The sequence below is a fragment of the Desmodus rotundus genome, chromosome 8, assembly GCF_022682495.2.
Source record: "Desmodus rotundus isolate HL8 chromosome 8, HLdesRot8A.1, whole genome shotgun sequence".
In the NCBI taxonomy this organism is placed as follows: Eukaryota; Metazoa; Chordata; class Mammalia; order Chiroptera; family Phyllostomidae; genus Desmodus; species Desmodus rotundus.
This window is the reverse complement of record NC_071394.1, coordinates 59,203,260-59,218,370: the sequence shown is the minus strand read 5'-3', so window position 1 is coordinate 59,218,370 and position 15,111 is coordinate 59,203,260. Positions and strand designations below refer to the sequence as shown.

Here is a 15,111-nt window from a genome sequence, read left to right as displayed (position 1 = left end):
ACATGTATTTTATGAACAGCTTATATAAAGCAATATTTTACACAGGAAAATATTGCAGTTCAGAGTTAGAGTGATCTTGGCTTTTCTCTTGTGGTTTTTCCATATTCGTAATAGATATGAAGAAATCTTCAAACATGTTAAGATGCATATAAGAAACTATTATTGGCAAAGCAATTCTACCGTTTGTTAGATCAAGAGAGATATACCGGGTCCGGCAGAAGCAAGGCCTGCTTGAGTGTGGTCGGTAGGGTCATAATACGGTGCAATAATTTATAGTTTTAATCTGAAAATTTCACCTAAAATGTCATATGGTGTGCTTGAGTGTGACATTGTTATGTTTTTACATAAGAATTACATGCTTATGATTTTGTAATTAAAAAAGGTGCATTTTTGTGCCCGACCCTGTAGCAGCTTCTTTCCAACTCCAGAATTCTATAAATCTTAGTCTGTGTCATCCTTCTTATAAGGCTTAAATGAAAACAATTTCAGAAAGCAAATTTAACAGTAAAGTTGTACACTTATATTTAATTTATTCATAAAATGTACTAAAGTCAACTAGTCAATTATAATTATGACTTCTATAGAAGTCAATCTTTCAAGTGAATAATAACATCTTTTTTTTTATTGTTGTTCAAGTACACTTGTCTCCATTTCCCCTCCCCCACTCATCTTCATATACTGTAGCAAACACTTGGCAAACGAATCAGCTGGCATAACATTACCTTTCTGTATCTGCCTAAAATGAGTTTTATTAAATACCAGGAGTAGTGGTTTAACCAGTATGGCTTTTCAAATATTCATGAGTCATGCAGTTTGTTAAAATGCCCCAAGAAATGTGTACTAATTCTGTGACATATTTTCATACAATATTTTTGGTAAATTGGAGGATATCAGAGATTTGCTGCACATTTGTCTATTTTTTTTTTGGCTATAGCCAAAGGATGGCATAGCCAAAAAAATGAACATATGTTTTATCAAAGAGAAATATATGTGTGATTTATTCTCCTGCTTGGGGTTAAATGGAAGTCAGTAAGATAATAGACAAATAGTAGTTCTCCACTACCTTTTCAGGAATGTGTATAAGGGCAACCTGGGGATAGTTATAAAGAATATATGTGTTGCCCTGGCTGGTGTAGCTCAGTGGATTGGGCGCGGGCCTGCGAACCAAAGGGTCTTGGTTTGATACCCAGTCTAGGGTACATGCCTGGGTTGCAGGCCAGGTCACCAGTAGGGGGCACACGAGAGGCAACCACACATTGATGTTCCTCTCCCTCTCCTTCCCCCTCCCTTCCCAGCTCTCTAAAAATAAACTAATAAAACCTTTAAAAAAAAGAATATATGTGTTTGCACTAGAGACATCTGCAGTATGGCTGGGATGGTTTCCACTAACAAATCTGTTTAAAAAAACATACTTTTCCAAAAATAAGAAGTGATTTAAAAATGTCTAATGCATATAGCATCCACCCTTTATATCAAAAGGCACAAGAAACTGGGACAGTATTTTCTTATCTTTGTTTCCCTATAGGGTTTGGTAGAGGATCTTGCACGTTGGCCTACAGTCAGGTTAAGGGAATGATTATGTGTTCAGACACTAACTCCTGCAAGAATAACACATAGTATATTCATTTAGGGTTAGGGTGAACCTAGAAACCATCTAAGCTTTTAACAGGTGGCAAGAGTAATGCATTTTCTGAGAGTCAGATGAAGGAAGATTAAAAGCCCATGACTACGTCATTACTCCACTTCTTATCCTATTTTTTGGTGAGAATATATTAAGACTGCTTGAAGTTCTAGAAGCTCTGACTGCATGGACTTGCCAGTTTGTCAGACAGACCTAGTTCAACCGTGTGCATCAGAGAATCTGATTCCTTAGGAAATTCTTCCTCATGTGTCCACTAAAGCTTCTGACTCAGGCAACCCCCATCTTTGAATTCCTTAGCAATGAAGTATGAGAATGTACCAGTCTGCTTCCCCACTCCTGCTTTACAATACGCACACACTCTCTTCCTTTGTTTCTCAGCAAATTTCTACCTCAAACATTCCAGACAAATTGGATTGTTAAAAAATGCTGCAGACTGACTTTCTACTTGACTCTCACTCCCAAGAGGTTTTCCCTTCCTTCTAATGAAAAGTGCCCTTTGTTACTGTTCGATAGTGACAGAAAATCGGACCAAATAACCTCAAGTACGTTTCAACTCTAAGACCTCAAAATTTTTAGTATTTTCTGTATATAGTGTAACTTCTAAAATAGGTACTTTTATTTTCCCAAATGAATCAGATTCTTTCAATGATTTCTGGGAGTAAATGTGGAGTCTGGAGGGAGCTCCAAGTCTGTGAGGCTCTGTGTATATGCTTGTTTATTCTTTAACTATAGAAAACCATTCTACATGCCTTGTCAGCTAAGCCAAGCTAAAGTTATTTTCCTTAAAATGTACATATAACTACCAAGTTCATTGTTATTTTTATAATTACTACTTTTTAGAAAAGCTCCCAATTTAATCATTTAATTTTATATTATTTATTACAGGAACATATAAGAGAAAATGCTAGTAATTGCCTGAATAATGAACCTAACTTTTTAAAAAGGCATTCATGTGATGATGATAAGGTAATGACAATTATTTGTAGTTTATATCTTATTCAAACTTGACTTCATAGAAGCTGATATATTTTTGTATCTCTGTTAGATAATTATATTGATTATATTAATAACAGATTCCTTTGGTTCTAACCAGACAATTCCTAGTGATCTATTATCTCATACTATAGTCTTCTGTGCTGATTTTATATTTATTTATTTAATCATTTCATGTTCACTTGTAAAATGCTAGAAGAATTGCTGGGTTCAAAGACACATATCTGTTTTATCTGAAATCTTTATGCAGTAAAAAGCTTGTTAGAGTGATTACACACATGGATATGTTATGGGCATGATTTAGCTGTAGGCATTCAGAACATTTTTTCGCTATTCTCTAATCTTCACATCACTAGCACTTGTACTTGGTGTAATAATACAATCTACAAAACTTTTAACAAAAATTGGTGTGATTTCTTTCAAAAAAAGCCAATGTATTAATAGTCTTTTTAAAAAACTCATAATAGCTGAGTTAACCTCATGGCATCTAGTAGTTTATATCTGTAAATTATTTTTTTTAATTTCCATAATACATTAAATGTCTGAAAAACTTGTTTTAGATGAATATGACTCTATTTTCCTATTACCAGCTATTCATCCATAGCTAAAAGGGGCAAACATAACAGTAAGAAAAGCCACACATACCTTTCATTATTGCCACTTCCAGAAGACCTCCCTTTTCACTGTTTAATATTAAATTTGTTAGGTGTTCACCCACAAGTGATAAGATCACACATATGTAACACGGAAAGAGAGTTTAAAAAACCAGCTAATCATTAAACCAAGTTCTAGGCTCTTCAGGCTGTCACCTAGGAGCTCAGCAGTTTCAGTCTAGTTATTGTCAGTCATGTGATTAACTGGAATAGAAATCTGGGTGGAGGTAGGGCATTATTTGGAAATAGGGTTCTGGCTTTAGGATCCTTAAGAATGCTTATCATTTCTTAATATTTTCTTTGAATCACAGCCCTTCTGGTTTTTTTCTGTAATAGGAAGCTACGTTTTTAAAAACTGCTGCTCGCAAGTTGAAGCAATTTGTTAAAATGAATATCCGTGAGGATTTCAAGCACCACTTATCAGTAGTTTCACAGGGCACATTAAAACTGTTGAACTGCACCAGGAAGGTAAGCTGAGGACTGTTTACTTTGAACAAAAATACAAACTACTCCCATGGTAGGATATTATTGTTCTCTGGTGATCCATTATCATGGAATTCTAAGTGCTTATTATAATTTAAAGTTGATATACGTTTACTCAATTGTGGAAGAGGACAATCTCAAGTTCGAAAGTACCTATTCATCTCTTGGCTAGGGCAAGTCAGTAGATTTTAAAAGGGGAATAAAATGCATGCTTCACTGCCATAATAACTTTCAAGGAGGCTAGTGGGATGAGTTAGGTGGGTAAAGGTAAATTTTTATCTTTAAAACTTATTAATCATTTTATTCCATGGGTGTATACATTTATAAAAACATAGCCAATACAAAAGGTAATAAATGTATTTAATAAATACCTTTCTATGCTAATGCTGGGTATATGTACATATGTATACGTGTGTGTGTGTGTGTGTATACCCAGAAATTTCCTCTTTCTTTGTTTTAATAATTTTGATAAGTACATGGCTATTTTTTCCCACTTTCCTGATAGTGGTTGTTAAGCAATTAAACAAAATTTGGAAGACAGTATCTTGAGACTAGGCAACAGCTTCTTCATCTATGAAATGGAGGAAGAATATAGTATCTACATTATAGGATATTAAAGGCTTAAATGGCCTAAGTGCTTAGTATTTCATGCAAAGTGCTTAGTATTGAAGATTTCAATAAATGTTATATTATTACTATTACCCACCCTCTTCAGGAATTTTACCAGCTGCCACACAAAGCCAAAAGATTTCTTATGACTGTTTTTTAGATAATTTTAAAAAATAATGATAGAAAAAGGATGGCATATTATTGTTTTAATGCTAATGGTTGCTCACAGAGGGTAAAATGATGAGACTGTTTTTGAGCCTTACTGACACTGATGATAAAGATGATGCAGGTTGGACCATTCGTTTGCCATGCATTCTCTCCACGACGCTAGTCAGTCTCCTTTTGGTGTCCTGGATTTGCCAAGGTTATTTCCCATTTTGTCCCATTATGTTAGTCCTTTATGTGTTATTTCTACTGTTTTCTATAAATCTGATCTGTCCTGACCTCTACATCTGTCAAGGCCAAGCTCAAGATTCATGAAGACTTCATAGTCTAGCCTACCAGCTCTTAATCCTTACTCATAGTGATTTCAAACTACTCTTTGATGCAGGAATGGGGGATAGACTCTATGTTGCTAACACATCCAATTGGTTGGTAGTGACTGTTGGAAACTGAGTTGAGTATAGTCTCAAGTCAGGGCTTAACTGAAAAACTGCAGAACAAACTCTTGACCAATGGAGGGGTAAGGGTCATGGGTATGTTATATATTTGCAGTTCCTTCTCTCATGTGTTTAGCTTTGCATGGATCACTGTGATCCAAAACCAACTAACTGTCAAGAAGGAAAACACAAATAATTTATTCTTGAAAGCAAATAAAATTATGGTACAAACCTAACTAATCTAATACAGTCCATTTTTTCTTAAAATGGTAAGGTGAGATGTTAAAGATAGTCAGCTACATCAAATTTCTTCATGAGTCTGGCCTGTTATAAGCATTTCCTATTGTTTATTTCATTTTGCTTCTGATGGGTAAAGCATAATAAAATTTATGGTTAGGATTTAACAATTTAACGATTACTTTATTGTCATGTTGATTGAAATTCTAGTTTTGTCTCTGTTACTATACCCTTCTATATTAGTTTTTCATACCTCACAACCATTAACACAGTGCTGGGCATACCTGTAAACTTGTGGATCCAGGGTATTCAGAAGACTAATTTCTTTTGCTTCTTCCTTTTCTCTCCTGTAGGCAGACCTCAGAGATAGTGTGGGTTTGGTTCCAGACTGCCACAATGAAGCAAGTTGCACAATTATTTTTGGTTTTTCTAGTGCATATGAAAGTTGTGTTTACTATACTATAGACTATTAAGTGTGCAATGGCATTATGCCTAAAAATGTACATACCTTAACTTAAAAATAGTTTATTGCTAAAAAAAATGCTAATTATCATCTGAGCCTTCAGTGAGTCATAATATTTTTGCGGGTGGAGGGTCTTATCTTGATGTTGATGGCTCCTGACTAATCAAGGGTGGTTACTGAAGGTTGGGGTGGCTGTGACAATTTCCTAAGATAAGACAATGTTATGTCTGCCACATTGACTGACTCCTCCCTTTATGAAGGATTCCTCTGTTTTATGTGATATTGTTTGATAGCATTTACCCACAGTAAACTTTTCAAAATTGGAATCAATCTTTTCAAAACTTGCTTTATTAACTGAGTTTGTGTAATATTATAAATCCTTTGTTGACATTTCAGCATCTTCACCAGGGGTAGATTTCATTACTACCTACCCATAGGAAGCAACTCCTCACCCATTAAAGCTTTATTGTAAGATTGCAGAACCTCAGTCACACCCCAGGATCTCCTTCGGATTCCAGTTCTCTTGCCATTTCTACTACATCTGCAATTAGTTTGTCCACTGAAATCTTGAACCCTTCAAAGTCATCCATGAGGGTTGGAATCAACCACTTCCAAACTCCTGTTAATGTTGATATTTTGACCTGTTCCCTTGAATAACAAATGTTCTTCCTGGCCTCTGGAATGGTGAATTTCTTCCAGGCTTTCAATTTATTTTGCCTAGATCCATCAGAGGAATCACTATCTATGAACCTATAGTCTTTTGACAGGTATTTCTTAAAAAAAATAAGACTCGCAAGTTGAAATTACTCCTTGTTCTATGGACTACAGAGTGCATGTTGTGTGAACAGGTATGAAAACAAATAAATCTTGTTGTCCAGCTCCATCAGAGCTCTTGAGTGACCAGGTAGATTGTCAATGAGCAGTAATATTTCAAAAGGAATCTTTTTTTTTCTGAGCAGTAAGTCTTAACAATGGACCTAAAATACTCAGCAAACCATGTTGTAAACAGATGTGCTGTGATCCAGGCTTTTTTGTCCATTTATAGAGACAGGCAGAGAGATTTAGCATAATTCTTAAAGGACCTAGGTTTTTCAGAATGGGAATTGAGCACAGGCTTCAACTTAAAGTCAGCAGATGTATTAGTCCCTAATAAGAAAGTCAACCTGTCCTTTGAAGCTCTGAAGCCAAGCATTGACTTCTCCTTTCTAGCGATGAAAGTTCTAGATGGTATCTTCCAATATAAGGCTGTTGTATCTACATGGAAAATCTGTTATTCAGTGTATCTTCATTATCTGATCTAGTTCTTGTGGATAACTTGTTACAGCTTCTACATCAGCACTTGCTGCTTCACTTTGTACTTCTGTGTTAAGGAGAGGACTTCTTTCTTTAAACCTTATGAACCAAACTCTTAGCTCCAAATTTCCCTTCTGCCGCCTCCTCACCTCTATCAGACTTCATAGAATTGAAGTTAGGGCCTTGCTCATGATCAGGCTTTAGCTTAATGAAATGGTGTGGCTTATTTGACCTTCTATTCAAGCCACAAAAACTTTCTCCATATCAGCAATAAGGCTGTTTTGCTTTCTTATCATTTGTGTGTTCCCTGAAGTAGCACTTTTAATTTTCTTTAAGGGTGTTTGCTTTCACAACATGGTTAACTTTGGCGCAAGAGGCCTAGGTTTCAATCCATCTTGGCTTTCAACATGCCTTCCTCATTAAGCTTACTCATTTGTACCATTTGACCTAAAGTGAGAGAAGTGCAACTCCTCCTTTCACTTGAACACTCAGAGGCCACTGTTGGGCTATGGCCTAAATCAGTATTATTGTGTCACAGGAAATCGGGAGGCCCAAGGAAAGGGAGTGAGACAGAGGAACGGCTGGTCTGGAGCAGTGAGAACATACACAACATGTATCAGTTAAGTTCACCATCTTATATGGGTGCAGTTCACAGCACCCCAAAACAATTGCAATAGTAACATAAAAGATCACTGATCACAGATCATCGTAACAAATATAACAATAATGGCAAAGTTTTAAATATTGAGAGAATTACCAAATTGTGACACGGAGACACGAAGCGAACTAATGTTGGAAAAACGGCACCAATAGACCTGCTCAGTGCAGGATTGCCACAGATCTTCAACTTGTAAAACAAAGCAATGTCTGTGAAGCACAGTAAAATGAATCAAAATAAAATGAGGTATGCTCTATTCTATTTCTAAACGAAATTAGTATTCTGCCATACTAACAATAAATAATTTAAAGTAGATCCTCAAAAAGATTAAATGAGTTTAGAGTAATCCATGAAAACTAGCAATTTTATTAATGGGAGAAGAGACAAAAATTAATATTAAATGTTGTAAATGTCATTTTGTTTTTAAGGATAAAGAAAAAAAGCAACCTTCCCTGGGTGAAGCCCAACCCACTAAGAATTTGGTGAGAATAATTGTATGATTTTCTTTCTTCATTAGCTTTTTACTTACCTTAATTTCTTCATTTTCTCTTTGAATTTTCTTTTTTTATGGTTGGTTTTGAAAGTATTCATTATAATGTTACTAAAAGGAGTAAGAGGTTACTTCTTAGAAATTAGAGTCCTTTAAATTCTTTCTTAAAAAAAACAACAACCCACTATTTTAAAATACAAGAAGCTAGGGGAACTATCAAAGCATTGATTTTTTAAAAAGCAAAAAAATTGAGAAATACTAGTTAATAGGCAAAAGACATGGGCAAACTCTATGGGAGAATATAAACCAGAAAATAAGCATGTGAAGAAAGAAGCCATTCTTGTTTGTTAGTAAAGAAATACTAATTTAAAATGAATAACCCATTTTATACCTATTTTATCAGTATAGAGTATATAACATATACTATATATGTGAATACTCTATATTTATATTAAATATTTATACTAGTAAATATTGCACATTATATAGCAAATAAACATATTTATGAATAAAAACTCATGATAATTTAATATGATTAAACATTAACTTGGTAAATATCAAATAGGAAAGGACATGTAAAAATAAACACCCCTGGTTCATAAGAATGATGGGTTTTTCTTTTATATTTTCATTGTTATTATTGTCATTTGACCAGTAGATACACGGAAACATGAAAATTCCTTACTCCTCTTACAGAAACAGGATAAGCTTGCTCACCCTGGGACTCCGGAAACCTAGGAATTCCACCCAAAGTGGCAGAGTTGAAATGAATACATGAGCAATATAAATACAACGAGGGCTTCAAAGAACATTTGGGTGGTGGGCACACAATGCAATATGCAGATAATGTGTCATGGAAATGTACACTTGAAACCTATATGATCCTATTAACCAATGTCACCCCAATAAATTTCATAAGAAAGAAAAGAAAAGAAATAAAGGACATGAGAATAAAAATAGAAATAAAATTTGGAAAGAAAGATACAAAAGGGAGTTAATATCTATCTGTCTTCTCAGGATTACAGAAATAAAATCATGGTTCTTCGTTTTTGTCTTTTTAATGAATGTTCAATCTTGGTCTCTAAGGAAAAGTCACAAAATTTTCACATCTATGTATTTCAAATCTGCTTAGTCACATAAACCTCAATTTATACTTTAAAATATGTCTTGGGACCCTCATTGAGAAGTCTATAGAAATTCTTCTTCATACTTACCTTTGATATCTGTTGTCTGATCTTTTGAATGGATTATTTAAAGGCCAAAAGTTAATCTGTTACTAAATAAATACCTAAAAGAGATCTGAACCTCTGACTTAAAATAGAATAGCTGAGCTCAAGACCCAGTCATCATACTTATCTTGACATGTGACTATGGCAGCTTATTTATCCTCTCTGCAGCTCAGTTTTATCATCTAGGAAAGGAAGCGAAATCAGCAATACCCTAGAGGAGTAGATAAAATGAAATAATGTATGCGAAGCACTGAGCACAACACCGACCTAGAAAACACCCAATAATTGGGCCTTATCTCAGTGAAGAATTCCTCTGCCATGTACCAGTCCCACTTCTCAGGGTCTTTCAGGAGTAAAACTGAGTACAGGCAACACTACTCCCCTGTATGTCTCTTCCATGCGAGGTATCTCTTTCTCCATTTTCTGTAGGTTGTATAGGTGACACTTTTTAAGATTTTCATCAGGAAATGAGGCAGGTGTCCTCCATACTCTAGTGAAGACCAGACTGTTGGGGTGGACCTTAGGGCACAAGCTCAATCAGGTAGATCCTAATTAATCATCTTTGCCAAAATACTCCGCATATTTTTAGTGTTAACTATTCCTTCCACAAAAAAATACATTTTTCCATATTACAAAACCTTTTTTGAGTAATTTACAAATATTGTTGTCACAAAAGTTGAAACAACATTCTTGTCCTACTGTTGCAGCCCCCAACACAGCTCTTTAATGAACGCTAGATCTTAAACCACAACCACACCTGGAGTTAGCAATCATAGCTTAAAAATATCGTGTGAGATTCTCCTTTTCCATGACGCCAAATTTTCGCTAGAACCTAAGATGATGAGAATTAAGAAATACATACTTGGAAATGTGTATATTTATAAAAATATGAACTTAAAACTTTTTTTTTTTATGTATTTCTGTAGGAAGAGAAAAAATCTTTAAGGGAACAGAAAAGACAGGATGAAATGTGTTTCCTAAAGATACTACTAGAAAAGATACAAACTTGTTGGAATAAAATTTTGAGAGGCACTAAAGAACATTGAAAAGTATGGTGTGACAATATAAAAATGTGTGAACTTTAGTTGCATCCTTCAAGAACTGATCTGCTCATGCAGTTTTTCGGAGAATGCCTCCTAGAAGTTACTGAATGCATCCTGGTAAGAATGGGTTAGGGCAGCTGAGAAATACGTACTTTGGTACTTGAAGATGGATTTAAACAATGGAAACTGAATGCTGCAATCAAGGAACTATTTCATACGTATGTGGACATAGATCAGCTGGTGTTAATTTTGTGCGGATTTTTGTAAGATGATCCATGTAAGGTATTAGCTGCAATATTAATTATTTAGACCTGTTAAAATTTCAAAAGAAATTAAAATCTGTGATGTATATAAAGGTTACAAGAATTAAAAATTAACATTGCTTTATTACTAAAATATTTTATGGCCTCCAATGCATCAGTATACTGCAGTAAGTGTGGAAATTGTTGTCATCTGTGCTGAAAATGTTTCAGAGTTAACAGGGAGCTATGGATAATGCCCATGCGAACAAGTCATTTCTCTTAAAGCAGCAACATAAAGAAGTAAAAGATGCTTAAGAGAGATATCAAGACATGTAATTAAACATGAATGTATTGCACAGTGCCTGTAATAAATGGCATAGCAAATATTTTAAAATGAAAATAAAAATAATTCCACAAAATAGGAAATTATCTGTTCTAAGGATGCTAAACCATAGTACTGAGTTTCTTCTGTCATTTATATGTAATAAAACATGTCTAAATGAGTTTTCAATTTGGAAAGTATATTTTTAAGAGAATAATATATGTTTGCCTTTTAATTAATGGAATGTGTATATTTAATTTTGACTATATCTGTATATTAAACTATTTTCATACAGTATTACAAACAAATTGCTTACTTTGGACAACATTTCTCCTTTGATAATAAATAACCTATGTATTAACACTGTCAGATTCACTTAATCGCAACAGGATGTTTTTCCCAGTTTTATTGGGAAATAATTGACATACATCATTGTGTACGTTTAAGGCATAGGGCATGATGGATGGTTTGATTTACATATATTGTGAAATGATTAATACATTAGGTTTAGCTAACATCCATCTTTCATATAATAAAAAAGGAACAATATTTTCTCCTTGTGATGAGAACTTACAGGATTTGCTCTGAACAACTGTCTTATGTAGCATACAGCTACATATGTTAGCTATATTCATCACCTTGTACACTGTAGCCCTAGTGCTTAGTTACCTCGCATCTGGAAGCTTGTATCTTTTAACCACCTGCCTCCAATTACCACCTCCCCCTACCCTCTATGTCTAGCAACCAGTCTGATCTCTTTTTCTATGAGCTTTTATTTTTAGTTTCTACATATGAGATCATATAGTATTTGTCTTTCTGTCTGACTTATTTTACTTAACATAATGCTTTCAAAGTCAATCCACACTGTCACAAATGGTAGAATTTCCTCTTCATTTTTATGGCTGAATTTTATATAAATATATGATATATGTGTGTTATATATATGTATATATACTAATATGGAATATATGTACACACATATATATACATATATACATACACATACATATATATACTGTCCAGAAAAAGTCCAGCCATTGTTAATATAATGGGAACAATTTGAGTGACATTGATGTAACCTGGCAGCCAAGGAGAGTGGACTGGAATGTGTGTGTGTGGACAATGATGACTTCACTGTACTAGTCAGTGGGGGTGGTACGTGCTGCTGAGTGAGCATGTGTACTGTGTGACCATCGCATTCAATGTGACTGAGAGACTAGAGCAATGAATCTGCATCAAATTTTGCGTTAAGCTTGAACATTTCTCCGTTGAAACTATTTGGATGATTCAGAAGGACGCAGCTGTGGGTAACTGGTGATTGGCAGCTTCATCACAACAATGTACCTGCTCATGCGTAATGTCTCATGCAGGGTTTTTTGGCGAAACATCAAGTCCTCAGAAACATCTGCAGGTGACTCAGCCCTCCTATAGCCCAGATTTGGTGCCCTGTGACTCCTTGGCTTTTCCCCAAACTAAAATCGCCTATGAAAGGGAAGAGATTTAGAGAACTGTGTAAAGTCCAAGGTGCCTACTTTGAAGGGGACTGAGGCGTCATGGTCTTATGTACAATGTTTTTTGTATCTTATCTTTTCAATAAATGTCTGTTTTTTATATTACATGGCTGGATACCTTCTGGATATACATACATATATATATATAATCTCACAACTTCATCTGTTCATCAATAGACACTTAGATTTTTTCCAAGCTTTGGCTGTTGTGAATAATGCTACTGTGATATAGGGGGTGCAGTTATCTTTTGGAGTTACTGTTTCTGTTTCCAAAAGTGGAATTTCTGCATCATTTGGTAGTTGTTTTTAATTTTTTAAGGCTCCTCTATAGTGGCTGAACCAAATTACATTCCCAGCAACAGAGCACAGTGTTCCCTTTTCCCCACATCCTAGCCAGTATTTGTTACCTCTTGTCGTTTTGATGATGGCCATTCTAATAGGCATGAGGTGATATCTCCTCAGGGTTGAAATTTGCACTTCCCTAATGACTGGTGACCCAACAGGATTTTTAAAGTTTTTTAATGTTGCCCCACTATTTGATCTCTTTTTTACTGAATATATAACCTTTAATACCACATTACCAAGAATGTATGAGACCAATAACAGTAGTATTAAATGTGTTTTGCATAATTATTTTTCCACACTTCAGATTATTCCTCCAAGAATTAATCTTATAAATAAAATTGCTAGATTATGAGACATGAATATTTGAAAGGCTTTTAAATTAAATTTAGTTACCTTATAAAAAGTATTATCAATTTATATTTCCGCTGTCAGTGGTAAGGTCTTTCATCATCATGCCCCATGGCAGTTTTCACTTTTATTGTACTTTAAGGTTGCTGATTGGATGAGTCGAATCAACACTTCATTGTTGAGTGTACTCAGCACTACCAGCACCCTCCTCCTATTCCCAGCCTAATTGTTGCAAATTCAAAATTGTATAGAAGCTGAGGTGCTTGGACAAAGAGAAAAAAGGAAAGTAAAAGTGAAGAGTTATGCAAGATAAGACTGAATGGAGGGAAGTATCAGTGACTTTCACACATCGCTCTCTCTCGGTCATCTGGACAATGCGAGTTGCCCACATTTTACAGCTCGGGTGGACCCACTACACACACATCATTCCCACGGCCACTGGCCTTTTCCTCCAAAAGGTAATGCAGCTCTCATACGCCCCAGGTTTCCTCCTGAGCATTGGGACAGGGATGAAGAATAGAAAATTAGGAATGGCCTGCCATTTAACCTGTGATAAGAAACTCCATTTTCAACCTTCTGCATCATTTTGTTGGTAACTTCATAATAAAGCTCTGTTAAATCCTTTTTGTCCTAAGTTGTAATTGCTTACACATCAGCTTCTTCAAATAAATTACTGAATATGTCAACTTCAGGGCAAAAACTTAATCACATATTATTTCTCCTGATTTTTAAGACTTCACATAATAAAGACCACATAAAGGATATTTAAAATATTTATAAATATAAAGCTTCAGCTTTGTACATGTTAGTATTATTTAGTCTAAGTGATTTATTCAACTCCTATTTAAATAGATGTCACTCTCACAGGTCATGTTGTTAGGCTAAATGGCTGAAAAATGTCTTATGTTAAAGGAGATTATAACTGTTGTACAACTAAAATGAAATATGAAAGTAATAGACCATGGAGTATTTGGTAATGTGCACGAGTAATGTGTTAGAGATGTGTAATTGATAACAAAATACTGTGAGGTAAATATTAAATATTTCTGGCAATTATAAGCACACTAATGCCCAAGATGAGCTAGACTACGTTTCTGAGAACCAACATATGGATTGCAAAATCAGAACAAAACAAAAACAACCTAGCTCTTATAAAGCTCTGTAATTTCATGTTTCAAAAAAAAAAATCCATACCTATATTGCTGAGAGGCCTTTAAAATAACAATTACAGGGCTGGTAATATTATCCCAAAACACCCCCTAGTGGCAAAAAAAAAGCAAGTCACATACACACTTTTACATGTAGTCAATGAGTATGGTGACCGTAACATTTTTAACTGAAGAAATTTTAAATGAGACTAAAAATGAGTGTGGCTATCACTAACTTCATTTTAATGATTCCACTGTTCTTTCAATAATACAGTCAGTTGGAAAATTCAATCTATTTCATTACTAAAAATATACTTACCATATAAAATACTTATACTTGCAACGCAAATACATACAAGAGTCCTACTCTTTGTAGCTGTGTACCTCTGTACAGGGTGGTGTCAGGCCAAACAGCTGGGGAAGTAAGTAGGGGTGCCCAGAAGAGGCTTGCCCTTCTTGCAAAAGGAGGAGCCGATGGTAAAGGAAATTGCCCCAGGGGATTGTAAACAAGCCAGGGTGTGTTGCTCTGGCAACCGAGCAGCAAAGCCTGCAGAAAAAAGGGCAGAGACGGGGGCTCGGGGCCCCTGGAAAAAAAATGGAGCTAGGGCTTGATAGCCTTCCCACAACTTGGGGCTCCTGTAAACGTTCAACACTGCTTGTGACACTGGCTGCACTGCACCTGTGTGAGCTGTGGGGGCCAAACATCCCGCCCTGGGATGAGACCTATGCAGGACTGGAGACTTTGCCCCCTTGCCGAACATCGCACTGGAAGAGGGGCAAAGGCGAACAAAGTCAACATTAGT

General features: G+C 35.3%; 1 protein-coding gene across 1 annotated transcript in view; it reads left to right on the top strand.

Annotated features, from left to right (window-relative positions):
- The window catches only part of IL7 (interleukin 7), a 45,670-nt gene extending 33,120 nt beyond the window's left edge, over positions 1-12,550 (top strand). Inside the window, exons 3-6 of the mRNA XM_045186145.3 lie at positions 2,528-2,608; positions 3,625-3,756; positions 8,059-8,112; positions 10,276-12,550. Coding sequence (XP_045042080.1) covers positions 2,528-2,608; positions 3,625-3,756; positions 8,059-8,112; positions 10,276-10,395 — 387 coding nt within the window. The 3' untranslated portion in view covers positions 10,396-12,550. The remainder of the gene's footprint in view (positions 1-2,527; positions 2,609-3,624; positions 3,757-8,058; positions 8,113-10,275) is intronic.
- The last annotated feature ends 2,561 nt before the right edge of the window (positions 12,551-15,111 follow it).